General features: G+C 44.1%; 1 protein-coding gene across 4 annotated transcripts in view; it reads right to left on the reverse strand.

Moving 5' to 3' along the window:
- Positions 1-20,941, reverse strand: part of PIGN (phosphatidylinositol glycan anchor biosynthesis class N) — a 637,819-nt gene that overhangs the window by 533,980 nt on the left and 82,898 nt on the right. For all 4 annotated transcript variants that reach the window (XM_073630904.1, XM_073630905.1, XM_073630902.1 and 1 more), the window contains 2 exons: positions 15,405-15,535; positions 11,666-11,776 (listed from right to left, as the gene is read on the reverse strand). In XM_073630904.1, coding sequence (XP_073487005.1) covers positions 11,666-11,776; positions 15,405-15,535 — 242 coding nt within the window. The remainder of the gene's footprint in view (positions 1-11,665; positions 11,777-15,404; positions 15,536-20,941) is intronic.

Consider the following 20,941-nt stretch of genomic DNA (forward strand, 5'->3'; position numbering starts at 1 on the left):
GGATCCGACCCATTTAAAATTCTGGGGAATCGAACCATACATTAGACACTGGCGGGGGGGACACAAGGTCAGGACCCTCAGTCAGTTGGAATCCAGATGGATATTTACTCCTAGAGGCCTGAATATTGAGTTCGACCTCAATTGCTTTCTCAGTGACTTTTAAATATCAGATTTTATATATATATATATATATATATATATATATATATATATATATATATATATATATATATATTTGTTTATCCTTTATCACGGTCCTAATACATGTTTCACATTTTCCACGCAATGCATAATATTCCTCGGTGCATTATTGGGATTAATGAACAGCCCAATAACAGAACTATTTCCTCTGTGTTTTTCTCCCCCCCTCCTCCCTCCCCCCCCCCCTTTTTTATATTTATATATATAGTTTTTTTTTACATATTTTTATCCATTTTTTCTACACCCTTTTTTGTTGCATATTTTTACCCCCCTTTTTGCTTGGTATTCATTATCTTAATTTAAATTTTATTTTAATTTTTATTCAATTTATTTTTTGTATATTTTTTTAATTTTCATAGTAACTTCTACATCTATATCTATCATGGTCAATGGCTATTTTTACTATGTTTAATAAGTATATATGATTACCGTATTTTATCTGTTTTATAAATAAATGATTTTTATTTTTATCCTGCCCACATCAGTGCTGAGGTCTATCCAACCCGATTTGCCTTTTAAAGTCTCCACTATACATCCACATTAATATTTTTAAGGTTTTCACTTCAGGTACCTGTTATTGCATTCTCGGTTTAGAGATCTCCCATTGTGCGTTTTATTTAGTCTTCTTTGCTGACAGCTCGTGGGCACTTCCTGTGTTTTAGTTGTATTTAGACCAATACGAGCCGCCTGCTGTTTTATACATCAGGTGATAACCTATACAATGGCCGCACTCGCGAGCTTCTGGAAAATGGCCGCAAAGTTAGCAGTGTTATGAGGCTGAACTACGAGAAAATGGCTGCCTATTGGTAATAATGCCCAGACTATTTAAGGACACTCTCTACGCCTTCCCTATATCCCCTGATGAAGTCACGTGTGTTGGTGACGTCACGCGTAGGGACGGGATAGGCGCTCTGCTCTGATGTGGACATACGAGCTCGCTGCTCGTCGGATTCAATGCCGTTTATACTGTTATGTATGTGAGTACCCTGAAGTTGCTTTTTTGGAATAAAGATTACTAGTGTTCAAACAATATCACACTATTGGGTATCCTCCTTTGTCTTACCTCCTCCATATCCACTGAGGGATCAAACCCTGTAGGGCTCACACCGTGGTTCAGGATTACAAGGAGAGGTAGCCCCTACCGACATACATCAAATGCTATTTCCTCATTACCGTAAGGTAAGAGGCCACTGCTCACTATTGTATGATTGGTACACGAAGAGGAGTCACTACTTTGTTTCAGTTTGAGCACTGCACAGTGGAACTTTTTTAATCGTTCAAAAGAATTGTCATTTTGACTCTATCATCACCACTTTTGCGATTTTGCACATATGAACTGTTTTACATTGTTTGATTTGTTGTTTTATTTATCCATTTTTTCACCCATTTTGCATCTACATTTGAATTCTGCACATTGCTATTTGCACATATGAACTTTGTCGCATCTTCATTGTATTTAGCCACATTTATTGATTTATATATTGTCACACCTTTGGCATTTCTACTTTCAGTTTATTGCAGAGATTTGCACATATTTTACACATAGTATTTGGAGTGTTTTATATGTCACATAGTTTTGGTGATAACCTTTTTTAGATGTTTGCATGCTGCACTTTGGTTATGATGTCACATTGATTATTATATATCGTGCCAGTGGTTTTTTTCCCTTACTGATAGTATGGGAATTTCAATATTTTTTAGATGACATTATTCAGGTGTTTTTTAGGCCGTTCATTCTCACTAATTATTATATAGTGACCCTGTGAGCGACTGCCCATTCTTGCACCTTACATTTCATTTTATACAGCTAACATTACGAATGGTCTATTATAGTGGTTTTTAACCCTTATTTATACATATTTATTTTTATTGATTTTCACCTTATGTGATGGATTAGCGCAGCACCTCCCTATATCTTTACATTATTGTCCATCCAGGTTGGTTGACCCTGATTCGGTGCATGCAGCTTTTCCATTTGCTTTCTTTTTTTCCTATATGGTAGCGCAGGAATAAATATCTTTTTCACCCAGTCAGTAGGCCTCAAAGCAGCGGCCTAAATTTCCGGCCGCCTGCCGCAGTGCGCGGCTCATGGGGGGACCGGACTGAGCCACTGAACAGATGGTGGACACCCAAAAACGGAAATCGCCGGCCTCCGCCGCCCACCCTGGGGCTGCCCACCCAGCAGGCCGCAAAGCCGTGGCCTAAATTACGGGAGGGCAGGCGGTCCCATGATCGTGGACGTCCAGTCACACACCTCCTAGGCCCAACCACTGCAGCAGGTTGGCCCAAGGGATACCCCCCCAGTAGTAACCCCAAGGGTGAAAGAGGGAGGACAGTGTGTCCAAAAATAGGATTTTTATAACAGCTTACCTGTAAAATCCTTTTCTTGTAGTATTAACTATATGGGTAATATAGGCACCTTTAGGTGATGGACACTGGCACACCCAAGACAGGAAGTTCAATCCCTATATAACCCCTCCTCCTACCAGGAGTACCTCAGTTTTTGTAGCAAAGCAATATACACAAATCCCAAAAGAGGGGCGGGATCTCTGTGTCCCGTGATGTACTCCAAGAAAAGGATTTTACAGGTAAGAGGTTATAAAAATCCTATTTTCTTTATCGTACATCACGGGACAAAAAGCCATAGTATTAACTATATAGGATGTCCCACAGCAATGCTATTTGAGGGGAGGGAGACACAACCCGCAGGGTGCCCACAGACTTGAGGACCTATACTACTGCCTGCAGCACACTGAGCCCAAAGGCAATATCCTCATGCCTTTTTACATCCACCTGATAAAGCCTGGTGAATGTATGTACTGAAGACCAAGTTGCGGCCTTACAGATCTAAGCCATGGAGGCCTGGTGATGCACTGCCCAAGAAGCACTAACTGCCCTGGTAGAGTGCACCTTGACTTGAAAAGGCGGAATCTTACCCTTTAAACCATGAATGGGAAATGCATGCAGAGTCTGAGGAGGTTTTAAGGAACCCAAAGAAGAAACGGAACTCTCGGCTGACTCCGTTAGGGGCAGTTTGAAAGCCGAGTGAACCATTTCCGTAAGCGACTGTACCAGCAATTTCTCAGATTGCAAAGCCGAAAAGAGTTCATCCACTGTTGATTCCTCCAAAGAGGTGTCATGGGATTGTCCTTCCTCCTGATCCCCTGAGGGTAACACCTCATGCTCTACCCACTGTTCCCTTGATAAGGGGTCTGTGGTGGGGGAAGGAGATCTACCACGCTTTCTCTCCCTTTGGATGGAGGATGCGATTAAAGCCACTAGTCTTTCCTCAAGTCCCAACAGGGTGGAGGAAAAGGCATCCTCAGTCACGTATACAGGGGCTGAGATGTCCGAAGCAGCTGCAACACCTACTGGTTCCAATGGCTCACCCTGGCTAGCCACTTCTGGTATTTCAGGAGAAGATGACAATGTGGAGGCAAGACTAGAATCCTCAGAGCCTGGGGGTGATATTTTTGGTGGCATCTTTAGGTCCAGAAAAGAGCAGGCTACCTTTTTGTGCGCTCTTTCCCTTCCCCCACCCTCTATTCACGTCCTTTTTGCCTTTGAATTGACCCCGGGTCGGGGTGGAAGACTGGCCCTTGTAGGAGAAGATCTCATCTGGCTGGAAGATGGAGCGGAGGGGCAAAAGACCACTTTTTGAGAGTGGCAAACCACGTCTTCTTTGGCCACCATGGGGCTATCAGGATCAGTCCGCAATCTGAGCGGGCCAGTTTTTGTAGAACCCTTGGTATTAAGACTAGTGGAGGAAAGGCGTATGCTAGATGGAAGTCCCAGTCCTGAGACAAAGCGTCCACTACCTGAGATCCCCCTTCTCTGTTGAGTGAGAAAAAACGATACACTTTTTTGTTCCTTCTGTGGGCAAAAAGATCTATGTCTGGAATCCCGAACTTCTGACTTATCTGGAGAAAGACCTCCTGATTTAACTCCCATTCCCCCTGGAGGATGGGTTGACGGCTTAAGAAATCTGCCACCACGTTGGCAGTTCTATTTATGTGAACCGCCAATATGGCCCAGTTTAAAATGTTCAGGGCTAGACTCGATACCTTCTTGGATCTGGTGCTCCCCTGACGATTTAGGTAAGAGACCGTTGTAACACTGTCCGAGGGGACTTGGATCTCTAAACCCTGAATCCTGTCTCCGAAGGCTTTTAACACCTGGCCCACCGCCAGAAGTTCCCTGTGGTTGGAGGAGGCCCCCGCCTGAGAACGAGTCCAGGCCCCCTGTGCCTGGATGTCCCCCAGGTGAACCCCCCAACCCCAGGCGCTTACATCGGTAGTGATTCTTGAGAGATTCCACTGGTCCCAGGGCAGACCCAACATGAGCCTGTCCTGATCCAGCCACCAATCTAGGGAGGTCCTTACTCTTGTTGGGATAGACACTTTCCCATCTAATGACTCCCTTTTTGTCCCAGGAGGATAGAAGGAAGAACTGCAGCTCCTTGGAATGGAACTGAGCCCAGGGGACCGCTGGAATACACGAGGTCATCAGACTTAAAACCCTCATGATATGCCTGCGAGAACACTCCCTGGGTTCCTTTAAAGAGGATACTGCTGTAACCACCTTTAATTGTTTTTCCTTTGGAAGAAACAGTTTCTGAGCCTCTGTATCCACCAGATATCCCAGGAACACTTTTATTCGGGATGGTGCCAAAGAAGATTTCTCTCTGTTCACTATCCAGCCCAATGACTCCAGAGTGAAGATCACTCTGCCTACGTCTACTTCCACCTGCTCTAGAGACTGCCCGTATACCAAAAGGTCGTCTAGGTGGAGTATAAGGGACACCCCTTGTAGATGTAGGTAAGCTACAACCTCCGCCAGGACCTTTGTGAAGATCCTTGGGCTTGCAGTCAAACCGAAAGGAAGAGCTCGGAATTGCCAGTGTTGAATCCCCTTGCTCGTAAGAACTGCGAATCTCAGCAGGGATTGGTGTTCCCTGGCAATCGGAATATGGAGGTAAGCATCCCTCAGATCTATTGTGGCTAAAAACGCATCTTTTAGCAGATGTCTGCGCACTGTGTAAATACTCTCCATCCAGAAGCTTTTTTTCCTGCAAAAACCTGTTCAGTTTCCTGAGGTTTAATATCAGGCGAAATTTCCCTGATGGTTTTTGACAAAAACAAAAACATGGGAGTAAAATCCCTGGTAAATATCTTCCGGTAAAACGGGAACGATCACCTCTTGGAACGCCAATCCCTGCAAACTGTCCAATAGCCCTGCAGCCCTTGAAGTCTCCTTGGGGAGACGGGTCAGAAAAAAGTTTTGAGGGGGAGGGGAGAGAAGTTCCAGACGATATCCCTCTGTCAAGATCTGCAAGATATAGGGACTTTCGGAGATCTTGTTCCACTGAGGGACAAAATGAGACTCCCCCCTACCTTGGGGAGTCTCCCCCCTAACCTGACGCTGGCGTCACTTAGACTGCTTGGTGGCATCTTTAGGTCCAGAAAAGAGCAGGCTACCTTTTTGTGCACTCTTCCCCTTCCCCCACCCTCTATTTGCGTCCTTTTTGCCTTTGAATTGACCCTGGTTAGAGGGGGGACGAATAACCTTCCTGCCCCTCTCTCTTTTAGCTTTAATCGGGAACTTTTTTCCTTTTTCTGCTGACCTTGACCTTGACCTTGACCTGATCCAGGCCAGGTCCAAAATGTTGGGAACCCTCAAAAGGCAATCCGCATAGCCGTGATCTAGACATATGGTCTCCTTCCCATGACTTGACCCAGACTGCCCTTCTTACGGAGTTAAGGAGGGCCGCAGATTTAGCTGTGTTCTGACAGACTCTACTGCCGCATCTGCTAAATATGCCACAGCTTTACCAATTATTTCTAGAGAATCTGTGACTTCCTTGGAATCACTCCCTCTAGAAACATGGTTGGAGAGTCTGCTTAACCATGCATCCACATTTCTTGCCATGCATGCTGACGCCAAGGCAGGAGCCATGGCTGTCGCAATGGCATCCCACGCTCTGCGCAAAAGTGTCTCAGCCCTTCGGTCCATTTGGTCTTTTAAGTTACCTGAGTCCTCAAAGGACAAGTCAGATTTCTAAGAGACCTGTGACAGAGCTGCATCTAACTTGGGGGTTTTGAAAAACTTCTGCTCTTCTTCCCCCGCAAAGGGAAACCTTCTCTTCCAAGTTTTGAGTCTAAGAACCTTTCTTTCCGGGTCTTTCCACTCTCTCAAAATCACCTCTTTTAGGGCCTGATGAACTGGGAACACCCTGGACTGAGGTTTTCCCAAACCCCTGTATATCTTGTCCCAGGCCGTAGCGTAAACCTGAGGTTCTGGGAAATTCTCAGAGACATAGTTCGCCCTGAGTAACTGCCCCATGTCTTCCAAGGGAAAGGGGTGGCTACTAGCTCTAAGACTGTCACTATCCTGGCTATCGGAGTCTGTGTTTTCCCCCTCCTCTCCTCCTCTAATGAGTCTTCTTCTGACTCCTCCGGGTCCTCAAACTCCTCAACTCCCCAAGTGACAGAGGAAGGGGGTCTCTGTGAGGTTTTCTGACCCGTCTGAAATACCTTCCTGAGAGGAAGTGCCTTCTCTAGAGGACAGGTTTTCTCTAGCATCCGTTCTCAGCACTTCCTTAGGTGCTGTCGCTGTCTTGAGAGACTGGCGGGTAGAAAGCATCTCCGACTGTACCACAAGGAAGTCCCTCATAACTTGTGAGGTTTCCTTACTCGACAGTTTCTGTATGCACCTATAACAAAAAGGTTTCACATGGTCCTGTGGGAGCTTTTCGTTACAGTTCCCACATCTTTCTGACCTGGGAGGAGGGGGATTTTTGCCCTTAGCCTTGTGAGCCCCTTGGGCAGAGCCGCTAGGATCTAGGGAGACAAGAAGACAAAGTCCAAACTTAAATAGTTTAAAAACCTTCTGTCTCTCTCTTGCCCCCCCCCCCCCATGGTGTAGGTAAGACCCCTCTTACTTCACCACAATCAAAACGGAAGAGAACTCACCACCTGTGGCCTATTCCTGGGCTAAGGGTGCGGCTGTTTCCTCCTCTCTATCCATATCTGCTGCTATCCACTGCAGTCCAGATGCCAAGAGAGGAAAAACTTGAGGCCTCCTGCTTTTCTCTCTGGAGCGCTGGGTGTCTATTCCTCAAACACCGGTGATCGGCGCCATTTTGTCGGAGAGCCGCCATCTGAAGGGGGATTTTTCCTTTAGTATCCGAATCCGCCATTTTGACGTAGACCGGAAGTGACGGCGCCTGGAACCGGAAACACCACCATCTTACTCCACCCGGACGGAATGCTTGCTCCATACACAGGAGCTTCAGCGTTCCCTATGGGAGTTCCACCTCCCAAACATCCGCCAGCTCTGCCCAGCACCACAGGTACCGACCTGAGCTGACATCCTCTACCCCTTCAGCGGCCTAGACACCAGTTTGAGCTCCGGTTCCTTTATCACCCTGTACCAATCTGGGTGGAAGGAGAAGCATGAGGTAAGTGCTCACAGGAGTTCTGGGATACCCCACTGTACCCGGGAGGCTCCTCGCCGGAGAGTTACTTCTCCTCCAGCACATGGGGGCCCCCCTGAAAAGGGACATGACCCTGGCTGGACCCGCCGCCCTCCCCGGCTTTGGCGTCCAGCCCTCAGAGGGGGACCATCCGCTACCAGCTTCAGGTCTGAGAAAAAACAACAAATGTTTCGCTGCCGGAAAACACAATCAAGAACTGAGGTGCAGGGGAAAGGGAGGGGCCTTTTAACCTTGATTGTGTTTCCTGTCAGGTGGACCAGTCATCTCTCAGGTTATGCCGTCCTGGAAGATGACTAGAGAAAAAAATGTTTTCCCTCTATTGGGAATGCCTGTAATGCCACCTCACGTGCTCCACCGCTCCTGTGTCCCATGAGATGGGCCAGCATGCTATCCAGCTGAGGAGGGATTGCTTTTTTGTACTCAGCTTCTTCCTGCGCTTGCGCCGTGTGTCCTCGTGGACGCTACATTCCGCATATGGCGCTGCGCCTAGGCCCCACCCCCTAGTGCGTCACCCACCCTCCCTCCTGTTTTGAAACTCGGACACTTCCCGAGCGCGGGCAGCATTGAGGTCTGCCACTCGGCAGGTCCAGCAAAAGGGGAGGAGAAGCAGGGGCTAATGGAACAGTTTGTGGGGAAAAAAAACAAACAGCGCAACGGGGGGGGGGGAGTTGCGGGGGAACAAATCCCCTTAGTGCCTCCAGGAGAAGTGTAATATGACAAATCTTTTTCCTGTGAGGAATCCCCGTTGAGACATGCTGAGTTCAGACACATGCTGTGATACTGAGCTGGAGAGAGAAACACAAACTAAGGTATGCATTTTACTCCATATAGTGGAGATTTTAAGGCATGACAACAGTTTTTCCTCAAGGAAGAAAACCATAGGTGGACTTTTTACAGTTCCTAGGCCTCTTCCCTTACCTTATCCTTGCCGCAGGATACTGCTGATGACAGACAGATCCAATCTTCACCCATCACAGCGGGCTGCGTTAGCAAAATCTTCAAGGACCGGGTCCCTTTTTATCGGGGTTCCACTCCCTTGGACCTGTATAGCACCCCGCCAGTAAAAACTTTAGGTAATGTAAACATGACCAAAGCCCTGGGTCCCGGAGTCCAGCCCTGCAGGGAGAGGTGTTAGAGGCAAAACCTCATTTTTCCTATACAAGGCCCGGGTACCATCCACTTTGGCCTCAGTGGCACTTTGGATGGATCCGGTTTGTGCAGGCCATTTAAATCCAGTAAGGATCCCTCCAGCGGAGCTCTTCAGAGCACAACTTCACTTGTGACCAACACCTTAGACACTGGTGAAAAAACTAAGGTACTCCTGGTAGGAGGAGGGGTTATATAGGGAATGACGTCACGTCCAGTTGAAGCTACGTAACATGACGTTGCGAAACGCGTCGATGTAACCACGGTGTGCAGACGCCGACCCAGTCATCTCCCAACTTTAATGGGAGACGGGGATCTCTGATAGGATAAATTGAATCTCTCCACACGGAACCGCCAAACAGCAAGGTGTTTACTTGTCGTACGTTACAGTCGCAGCTTGAACTCACGGACAAGCGGAGTGCCATTTACCACGCTCCTACATGACACAGCGTGTCACAGACAGCACCTACACCACAGGTGGAGAAACTACGGAACTGTTGGGCTGCCATGGAAACATAGGAGACGCTGCCTGCTATCCTCATACTATCAAGAGGCAGTAACGTAACCTTTACAGCTTCTGGTTTCATTTGACATCTCCGCATAGATCCTTTGTTAACACTTGTGTGGCATTGCTCTGGTAAATGTGGATCTTGGGACAATATGCAGTGATATATATCAAACCACTGGTAAATGACTTATACTGAATTACAAGGATAGTTCCAGGCGATTTCCAGCTATCTTGCTTTATTATGTGAATAGCACCTGGCAGAGACCACATCAATTAACAGTGCGGCTCTAATCACTCAACACACCTTGACAGACTCTCTGAATGATACATAATCCATCTTACTCTAGGAATGGACTTTTGTAAATGGAATGCTTTGAGCATGCGCATGCAATATATATCTTTGAAGTTCCCCCATTCCACCCATTAAGTAAATTCAGTAGATGGTGATATCTTACAGTGGAGTTTTCACTAGTGAGGCAACTCCAGTTTTGGCCTAATTCCACTATCCCCATCTCTCCGGGGGACCACACACGCAGAATGCCCCTTTGTAACTAGTTATTAGGTTTTCCTACAATTCAACTTGGCGTTTAGCCATAGGGACCTTGTGCATCTGTGGGAGCATAGGCGCCTGCACCATGTATGTTCTATGTTCCTTTATGTCTGTCATTGTTTGTCAATTTTTGTGTATCTGGCTAATGGGCATACCGCGTGCAATTTGCATCCGATAGGCCCATTCATCATTGTCTGGTGGACCAACTCTACCTACACAATTGTTGGTTATATCATTGTATATTTTAGTATTTGGTACTTTAAATAAACTTTGTAAAAATTTTTTTATACTACTCTCCCATCATTGCCCACTATATCCACAGTAACTGTCTTTGGGCCCATGAAGACTACTTCCTTGTGCTCTTCTTTGGTCCTCTTCTCTTTCTTATTATGCTTGTTTTTGGTTACGGATATGGCCACCACACTTGGGGAGTGGCATTGGGAGAGAGATTATCATTTATGACTAGGCATGAATTTTAAGGGTGGCCCCCCCTTTTGGTTTTCTTAGCGAACATGACCAAAGCCCTGGGTCCCGGGGTCCAGCCCTACAAGGAGAGGCGTTCATTCTTCCTATACAAGGAGTACCCGCGCCCCGTACTTATCGATTCAGCGAAGCGTGCGGGTAACACTCCCAGACAGATCCCTTCACCACCGAAGTGTGGGGGCTGTCGGCCATGAGGAACGCTGTGATTCAGGCCGAAACCCGGTCGTATGCGACCTCGCAAGATGTTTATCTCACAGGGCCAGCCCCTGTCCAGTGGGACTATGTTATGGCCGACCTAGTGCGTAGCTGCGGTCTGCATGCGCTCGCTGGCCAGACTGGGGAGACCACTGGATCTTAGTGTCCAGCTCGTTGCCCAGTCGTTGATTGTGGATCTCACTGGAGAAAAATCCAGGAAAAAAAATAACAAACAAAAAAAAATCCCAGGACTAGAGATCCTAGTAGGGAACTAGGTCCTTACTCCTGACTAGACAGAAAAAAAACTGAAGGCCTATAGCAGAGAGGGGTGTATGCCACCTAAGGCTGCCCATAGATGTAGCCAAGTCTTTTTTTCTGCCTAGTGTCCTACTCCTGTAAGGGGGCGGTAAAATCCTATGTTTCTGAATAATGGAGCTCTGTGTCTGTCAATGAATGCAAAAGAAATTAGTATTTTTAATTTGACAGATTTGGCCCTGTTGATTTTAATGGGTTTTAGATTTGGCTTCTGAATTTTGCCAAACCTTGCTCAAACTCAGCGCAGGACAGTTCCCCTGATTACTAACACAGTGTCTTGGAAATAGAGATGGCAGGGGGCAAAGGCTTAGCCCTAAAGTCAGGGCACTAGGGACGATGAGGTACCCAGGGGAGGCTTTTCTGGATAACAAAAGTAACATTAGGCATCTTTCAGGCATCATGCAGTGTCTAGTCCTAGATGGGACTTTTACAAGTTTAAATGGCTGCTAGGTTCACTTTAAAGATATTTTCCTTTTTCTGAATTCAATCATGAAACCTTTTGTTGACCACCACAAGTTACCGCTCTCAGGTTCATTTCAATCAATTGTTAGGACACTGAGGGTAAATCTCACATGACCCAAAAACCTGGATCTGCTCTTTGTGTATACGTTTTTTGGAGTGACACTGCTCCAGCCTTGGAAAACTTTTTGACAGGTTGTAAAAATCACTTTATTTTACTATTCTGCCTTACCACTGTCAGAAATCTAGATTTATGCTTTACATGATTCCTTAATTATTTAACATAATTGTATTTCATAGTGTGAAAATGTACCTTTTGAGAATACATCATGCTGCAGTTGATTTTGCCTTGGATAATGTATTCCAGCTCCCCAAGCAACCAGTGGTGTCAGAGTCTCAGAAGGGTGACCTGCGCCATGAGAACCTGCAAGATAGAAAGTAATAATATATAAATAATCAAAACATACATTAAGTTTACTGGCTACATAAACTTAAAAATGGTTTTCCAAGAAATCACATCAATCAGTCATGTGGCCAGAGGATCCCAGCGAGAAATAAGTATGCAAATAATAAGTTCAGTTTCCAACAGGAAGAGCTAGTATTATAAGGAGAGTTAGTGTGAAGGCTACAAGAAGAGTTTATGTGAGCACACTGAGCTTATAACTACAGTACTTGCACACATCTCCTCAAATTAGCATTACAAATACAGGATGTTTATTTACTGCATATGTGTATTAGCTTATTGCAGGACAGTGTGATCTTTAAAAATAAGTCACCAGAACATTTATTCCCATTCACTGACCTAGCAGAGATTAAAGCCATATTAAACTCTGCCAAAATAAATAAAAAATGGGGCCCCTGCAATGTTATGCAATAATGTGCTAGTATAGCAGACTTACTTGACAAATGGTGCACTCCAGCACTGTGCTGTCGCCACTCTCACTGGTCCCGGGCACTTCCATCTTCACCTTCCATAAAGGTTCTGTCTCTTTGTCCACTTAAATGGCAGGGTTGCGATTATGTAATTCCCATGCATGCACATGGGAGACACATCACTATGGCACACAGTCGTAAATGTGGTCTGAGATGTGCAACTTAGATGCTATTACCGCTGACAGACAGGGGGAGGCATTTATGACAGAAGAGACCACTAGGTCTTCTGTTATAAAAACCCTGCCTATCAGCAGTTTTTTCAGCTTTGAAAAAGAAAAGCAGGTTTTAAAAAAAAAAAAAAAACTTACATACTTACATTCACCTAGGTGGATTCAGCATCAGTCCAATGTTGCCCCTCACTGCCTCAAAAACCCAGAACTGAGCGATCAAAGACTGCTGATCGCTCAGTTCTCAGTTTTCAGTGAGTGAGAGGTGACTGTCAGTCACCGGCTATTTGCTCTGCCCCTCCGGCACTCACTGGAGCACCGGACTGTAGAGGGGTGGAAGTGGTTGGCTCAGGTTCTCAACAGTGCACTGAGACACTGAGCCAGCTGCCGGTTAGGCTCAGTGTCTCAGTGGGCAGATCCCAACATTATTGTCAGGATCCCTGCAGAGCCTGAACCAGCTCTGTGACATCAGTCAACAGCAGACTTTAGCCTGCTGTCTGCTAAATCTGGGTCACATATTTTATTTATTTTTTTATTTATTTATTTCAGTTACTTATATAGTGCTGTCAATTTACGCAGCGCTTTACATATGTACATTGTACATTCACATCAGTCCCTACCCTCAAGGAGCTTACAATCTAATGTCCGTAACTCGCATTTATACACACTGGGGACAATTTAGACAGGATCCAATTAACCTACCAGCATGTCTTTGGAGTGTGGGAGGAAACCCACGCAGGCACAGGGATAACATGCAAACTCCAGGCAGTTAGTGTCCTGATTGGGATTCGAACCAGCGACCCTTCTTACTGCTAGGCGAAAGTGCTATCCACTACACCACTGTGCCGCCACATGTGCTGAACTAAATGCACTACTGTGATCCATAGGAGAAGTATAGTAAAACGAGCCTTGGTCATACTTTTGAGTTCACCACATTAATGTGGCTGTAGTTTAGGTCTTCCCTACAAGATTGGATAAGCATGTATAAACCTGATGAAATATATAATTAAGCCTCCTTGTGATGAATTTAAACCAGCATGTCCCTTAGCCCTTGCAATTGGTCAGGTCTGGTGTTAGAGGCCATCAATGTAAAATGCCAGACCATATCAACTGTACTCTGTAATTTCTAGATCAGGCTTTGTTGATCGGGGTGCCTCTGGGTTCATCTAAAATGCTGTCAACTGACCGCACCGCTGATAATGGCATAACACATACACATTGTGTATGCAGTGTAGCAGAAGTCAGCTTTCTTCCATAGCGCTGCATGTGTTTGTGCTGGCACTTGATTTCACACCTCCAGCATGGAGACTTATCTGTCATCGACAGCTCCTGCCCTCAGAGTAACAATCAGAAGTCACTAAAACCGACCCCAATCATGTAGGCATTGTGATACCCAGTCACAGTGATGACTAGTGTTGGAACCAGCCCTGTACTGTTTCTCCCCTTAGAGGAGAAAAAGATACATTGGATCTTTTTCTCATCAATAGAGGAGCAGATTGTGTAAACAAAAACAACGAGTGTGTCAGGGCTTGGCTCAGACCTTCCTTCTCTGGGCAGGCCGCTCAGCTGTCGGTTAATTGCCAGCTCTAATCTTTCCACAGTGACTAACCTGGTGATGATATACTGCTCATCAGTCCTGCTGGCTACTTAAGCTGTTCAGTCCAGATCCTCTCTGCCTTCACCTTGGTCAACACATCCAGAGACTCTCTCCTGTGTACCTGTTGAAGACTCACTTAGCTTACATCCCTTCTGGTTCCTGATCCTGCTTGCTGTTACACTATGCTGATTCTCCGGTTTCCTAATTTCCTGGCCTGTCCTGAAGTACGCTGATCTCTAGCTCCCTGACGTCCTGGCTTGTCTGACTATCCGTTACGGTTACCGAACTCTGGCTATGATTTGACTACGTTGCTCTGTTACCTTTTACTATTATTATATTATTATTAAACAAGTGTGATTTTAACTGCACTTCTGTCTCGGTCTGATTCATGGTTTCTGACAGATTGTCAATGTTCAGGAAGGAAATAAAATAAAAGCAAAATGCACACTACTGTTTATTGGCCCTTTCCACAGGTACAAACAAATAATGCACACATGTGTGGTATCTTCATGCACATCAAGAATAGTTTTTTTTTTTATATGGAGGGATTTTTGGTGGTGAGTCATGGTAATGGCATAAAAAGTTTAAAGAAATTTTTTTTTTTACTATTTTTGGCCATTTTTTCCTTTGATAGGAAACAAAATCAGGAGATTTCCATTAACATTTACCACCAAATGAAGACCCAACACAAGGGAGATGATTTACTAAATCTGGAGAGTGCACAATCTGGTGCAGAAACCAATCAGCATGCAGTTTTTTTTGTCAAAGCTTAATTGAACAAACTGAAGTTAGAAGCTGATTGGCTACCATGCACAACTGCACCATATTTTGCATTGTACAGTTTTTGTAAATCAACCCCAAAGTATAATTCGACTGGGGTGCCCTGAGAATTTTGCATACTTCCAAAGGGTGCTGTGACTGAAAAAAAGATTGAGAAACGCTGTTCTAGATCAATAAACGTCTTACTGTCATTGAAGAGAGCATTGCAAACCTTTGGGAATAGCTTAATGGTGATGCTGCTTTCCAAGTTACTTGACAATCATATTTAGTTGATGTTAATAATTAAAATCATGAGCATATGCAGATAAATAAAACAACAAGGTCAACTGTAGGGGAAACTTATTGCAAATGCTACTTGACAGGGTCCAGTAAAATAATTTTAGATGCAGCTAAAAAAGTCTCTGACTCTGACTTATTTGAAAAAGAAAGGATTTTGTCAAGAGACAAAAATCAGTATTTAAGATATACTGAGAAGGAACTTATTAAAAAAAAAACTCTCATATCTTGTACAGTAAATGTACACTAACACAAGAGAATCATTGCAAAATTACAAATTGATACATAGTTCTACTCACCCCAGTCTGTCATGCCATGGTCAGAGGTGAAGATGAAAGCTGTTTTATCATCATATCCATAAAAGTCTTCAATCAGGGTTACCATCTCTTTGACACCTTCATCAACTTTTTTCACATTTTCTTTGTACTCACTTTTTTGGGAATTGATCAGAAAGGTAGTCATTGAAGTGATAAGAAATTAAATATACACTGACATACAATAGCTTCCTTTTTCATTTACACATTTGGAATAAAAGATGGATAATAGTTTCTTCCTCATGGATAGATCTGACTATCCAAAGACAAAAGTGACCTTTGTGTCAATTTTTTTTTGATCAAGAGCTCTAGTGTCCCTGGGGCTGTAATGTATTCCAGTGGAAAATCCTGCCATGTGATGATGTGGCTTATGCCAATGTTTGGCATAGAGGCTGGTGAGGCGTGTTACAATAATCTACTCTCACTATGGTAACCCATGCAATTAACCCTAACCCTAAGTGCCTACTGGGCACTTTTACCCCCTTCCTGACCAGTCCAATTTTCAGCTTTCAGCGCTGTCACACCTTAAATGACAATTGCTCAGTCATGCTAAACTGTACCCACATGACATTTTTTTCCCCACAAATAGAGCTTTTTTTTGGTGGTCTTTAATCACCACTGTTTGCTAAGGAAAGAAAAAAAAAAAAGACAGAAAATGTTGGAAAAAAAAAACTTTTTTTGCATAGATTGTTATATTCCTTTGGATTTACCTTCAACTATGTAGTGCAAGGGCCTGCCTGATTGCACATAAATTGAAAGTATCATTATATATCATATGGTTTTGGTAAATCTAAAGGAAAACTTGTATAATGTATAGCCAGTCTTAGGAGCACAAGTGACTGCTAACAAGTTTCACCACCCCAAGCTCACTCATCCATGTCTTTATGGACCTTGCTTTGTGCACTGGTCCAAATCATTTGGTGGAGGGGGAATTATGGTGTGGGGTTGTCTTTCAGGGGTTGGGCTTGGCCCCTTAGTTCCCGTATAGGGGAACTCTTAAGGCGCCAGCATACCAAAACATTTTGGACAATTTCATGCTCCCAACTTTGTGGGAACAGTTTGGGGATGGCCCCTTCCTGTTCCAACATGACTGTGCACTAGTGCACAAACAAGGTCCATAAAGACATGGATGAGCGAGATTGGGGTGGAGGGATTTGACTGGTCCTGACCTCAACCTGATAAACCACCTTTCTGATGAATTAGAGCAGAGCGAGCCAGGCCTTCTCATCCACAATAATGCCTGACCTCACAAATGTGCTTCTGAAAGAATGGTGAAACATTCCCATAGACACACTCCTAAACCTTGTGGACAGCCTTCCGAGAAGAGTTGAAGCTGTTATAGATGCAAAGGATGGGCCAACTCAATATTGAACCCTATGTACTGGGATGCCATTAAAGTTCATGTGCATGTAAAGGAAGGGGTCACAATACTTTTGATAATATAGTATACATCAGTGTAATGAAAGGTTATTAAAAATGGTAGAGTGATACATTTAAGCTTGTGTGTTGAATGTCCTTTGAACTGTAAAGGGGCTTCCCAATTGCTTCAAGTTACTGCATTGTATTCCTAAACAACTGTATATGTTAGTTTATAAACATTTTAACTACTGCATCTCTTATACTACACCTTTGTTATATCCACTACTTTCTACAGCGCCAAAGGAGATGATGGTGCTATATAAATAAATAATTATAATAGTAAGGTTCTTGTGTTGCCCATAGTAACCAATTGGACTTAGCCTTTTTTAAAGACTAATAGCAGTCTAAAAAACACAACTATTGACTCCTGTCACCATATTCTTCTGGTGCTGCAGGGGTTATTACACCTTAGGTGTTGTCACAGGTTTACATCTAGAGTGCCTGGCTATGCTTGCCCTTTCCTCCCAGCTCCGCTATTTACTGAAGCCATACCATAGTTTCTATGAATGAAATAAGATCCAGGAATGGACAAGGTACATCAATTATTCGCCTACCTTCTATTCACAGATCACTTTCCGGTCATAGAAGCTGTAGTATGGTTTCTTTGTATAGTAAAGGAAAACAATTCTGGTTAAGCTGCACATCTAAAACATTATCTTTATTGAAAAATTCTTCATAAAAGTACATCTCCACAGGAGCCATTGGCTGCTGCTGTCAATCACAGAAAGTGAGACAATGTCCATTCACAGGAGCATGGCTCAGTGCCCCCATAGCAAGATGCTTGCTATTAGGGGCACTCAGCAGGGGGGAGGGGCCAGGACAGTCGGCAGGGGAACCAAAAAGAAGAGGATTAGGGCTGCTCTGTGCAAAGCCAGTGCACAGAGCAGGTAAGTATAACATGTTTGCTATTTTAAAAAAAATTGCAACCTTTAGAATCACTTTAAGGATACCTTGCTACCCCTATTGAGGCTGTATGCTTTTGTTTAGCGTTACAGCAGCCTGAGCCTGCACACCTTAAGGTCTCCAGTATGCCCTCCCTATAATTTCCCAATTTGGAAAAATGGAATCGCGCTAGGGAGGGGACTGGTGACCATACAAATGACCATCAATCCTCCTTGATAGTGAATAAGTGAAAAATTATGTGTATAGAGCATGTAAAATACAATGAACTAAAAATGTAAATTGATAAATAACAAGTAAATAGTCCATCAAAAATGCATTATTCATATGCAACAGTGGAAAATAAAAAATCCATGTGTAGACAATATAGATGAATCACCCCAGGTGATTACTAGAAATCAATTGAGGTCCTGCTGGATAAAGACAAAGTGCTTGGTCCACCACCACATATAGAGAGACTGGCTGCTTACCAGAAACTCATGACCCCCCACTACAGAGGGTCAGAGTAAGCGGTTTGAATTGTTACTCCGGGCCACCACCGAGAGACCGAGACTTTGGCACTGGGATGGGACATCCGGGGCCTTGGTGTAATTCTGGAGTTGTTCACACTTGCGGGATATGGGACATCAAGCTTAGAACGAAGCATTCTAAAAGGGCTTTACCTCCTCCCCTGGCCTTCCTTCTGGGTTCACGGGCTTTGGCTCTCCCACGCATGCAGAGAGCTGGTGAGGAGACATTGTCTATAATTTCCCAAACCTGTTAAGACCTTCCCAGTCCACTCGCTCTTAGAGTGATGACTGGCCTAATCCAGAAAGGCTTTTTGCTCCTCCAAATGCAATATTGAGGATGGTTTATTAAAGAGGTTGTATACCCTCGTGTTTTTTCACCCTAATGCATCCTATGCATTAAGGTGAAAAAACACCTGGCAGTCACCGGCCCCCCAGCCCTCCCGTTTTACTTACCTGAGCCCCTTCATCTCTTCGCCGGGGACGCGCTGTCCCTCTCTTCACGGGGTCCTGGCTCTTGATTAGATAGATTGATAGCAGCACAACCATTGGCTCCCGCTGCTGTCAATCAAATTCAATAAAGCAGGCGCGGCCGAGTCCGGCATTTGTGTCAGTGGACGCAAATGCTGGACTCGGGAGCGCGCTTCTCCTAGGGGGTTATCTGATGCATGAAGGAGCTGCGAGAGCCACCGGGGGACCCCAGAAGAGGATGTTCAGGGCCACGCTGTGCAAAACGAGCTGCACAGTGGAGGTAAGTATGACATGTTTGTTATTTAAAAAAAAAAACAAAAAAAAACGATCCTTTACAATAACGTTAAATCGGCCTTTTCTTGTCTTAACAGGACACTAACAGTTCCTGTGGAGAATAATCCCATGTTTAAGGAACTAGATACAAAAAGTTTAAAGGCCCCCTTCAGGGCCCTTTTATCCTTGGTGGACCCCATCATGCAACCTGTGGTTGCCTCGATGATCATCTGCCAGAGCCTTGCAGTCTTGACCAAGCATATGGCCGGGATGTCTCAAATGCTGGTCAGTGGAACTTTTGTGAAAACACCTTGAGTGGCTTCTTTTGGAGGGAGAAAGCCTATTTGGTTCCTCCTTGGACAAGTACATCAAAAAGATCACAGGCATAAGAGTATTCTTCTCCCCCAGAAAAAGAAGGCTTGTACCCTTTCAGTTAGACCAAGACCAGCCTCAACCAAGACATTATCCCCCCCCCCCCCAATGTCCTGCTGTAAAGCATCTAAAAAAAAAATCTCTCTCTGGTCTTGAAGTGGTACACGCTCTGATAGTCAACCTCTTACCTACAGTATTCACAAGGTAGATATTCAGGCGCCCCCCTGATGGCAGTTTCAGCTGAAAGATGCTACAAGCTGCTCTGAGCTCTAAGGAGCCTTTCTTGATCTGAATGTTATGTGGGCCTGTCAGTGTTTGTTTGCTGTGTTGCCCAACCCCCCATTGAACTGCTTTTGGTTGTCCCATGGTAAGACTAAACTTACTGCAAAGTCAAAAATAATATTTTTTTGTTTAAGCAGATATCAAGTATCTTTAACATTTAGTATTAACTAAAATAGGATTCAAACACTCAAGATAGAGGCCAAGGTCAGATTATTTATACTCTAATTCACCCTTACATATACATATCAGTGAAGGCATAAACGTGGAATACAACATCTACATTTCATTTGTAGCTGCCATCAAGTGCCTCTAATTGGCATGCTAAATCAGGATGTCAACACCAATATCAGTCAAAGAAAACCATTGATTAACTGTTCTTGTTTATGAGCACAGAAACTTGAGGCCAGTCACAAGCCTGAAAGACTGACAGACACCCTAGCCTCATTAAACATCAAGCTCATAAAGACTGACAGACATCTGAATCCTAAAATGAAATGCCAAATGTGTCATCATTACTGCCAATAAGAGATCTGGGAAAGCCACTTAATCACAAAGTAATTGAATTACAAGTTTACTTGACATTAAGCAATGCATACTTGGAAATATATTTTGGAAATATACTTAGAGGGCTGAATGTAACAGAGTAGTTTAATGGCAAAACAGGGTCTATATTGGCACTCATATTTCTTAAAACACTAAATGATCAAAAATAAAATCTAATAAAATCTAGTTTTAGTGTAGGTAGGTAATAGAAGACACAATTTTATATCCAATGAAAATGTAATGGTTCAACCCTCCCCAAAGCTGACAATTAAGTTATAGGTACACATGGAAGGCCTCATCACTCAATGGTGTTTTATATAATTCAGAAAACTCTAGGCTATGCCAAGCTAAAATCACTGAAATGTCTCCATTCTTTCTGCTTCTACCTAAATGTAGCACACATGAAAACCACCTTCTAAAGCTATTCTTACAATAGGTGAACCTGGAAACCCATGTACAGCTAGATCACAGTCTGTCACATGAACTTATAGGAGAAGAAAACCGATTTAACCCAAAACCAATGATGGCAGGTTGGAAACTGCACTGGAACTAATGCTGCAACTGCTATTTCTGCAACTAACTGTTACCAATCAAAGTAGATGTTACTTCCCATTCTTTTAGATTTCGTGTTATTCATTAGCAATGAATAAGTGGTATTGAATTTGTTGTAATGGCGTAGTTCAGCTATTTATAGCCCCATGACTTTACTGATGAGACATGCCATGCTAGTATAGGCAATACAAATAGGGCAGTTTC

The sequence above is a fragment of the Aquarana catesbeiana genome, linkage group LG05 (genome assembly GCF_042186555.1).
Source record: "Aquarana catesbeiana isolate 2022-GZ linkage group LG05, ASM4218655v1, whole genome shotgun sequence".
Taxonomy (NCBI): Eukaryota; Metazoa; Chordata; class Amphibia; order Anura; family Ranidae; genus Aquarana; species Aquarana catesbeiana.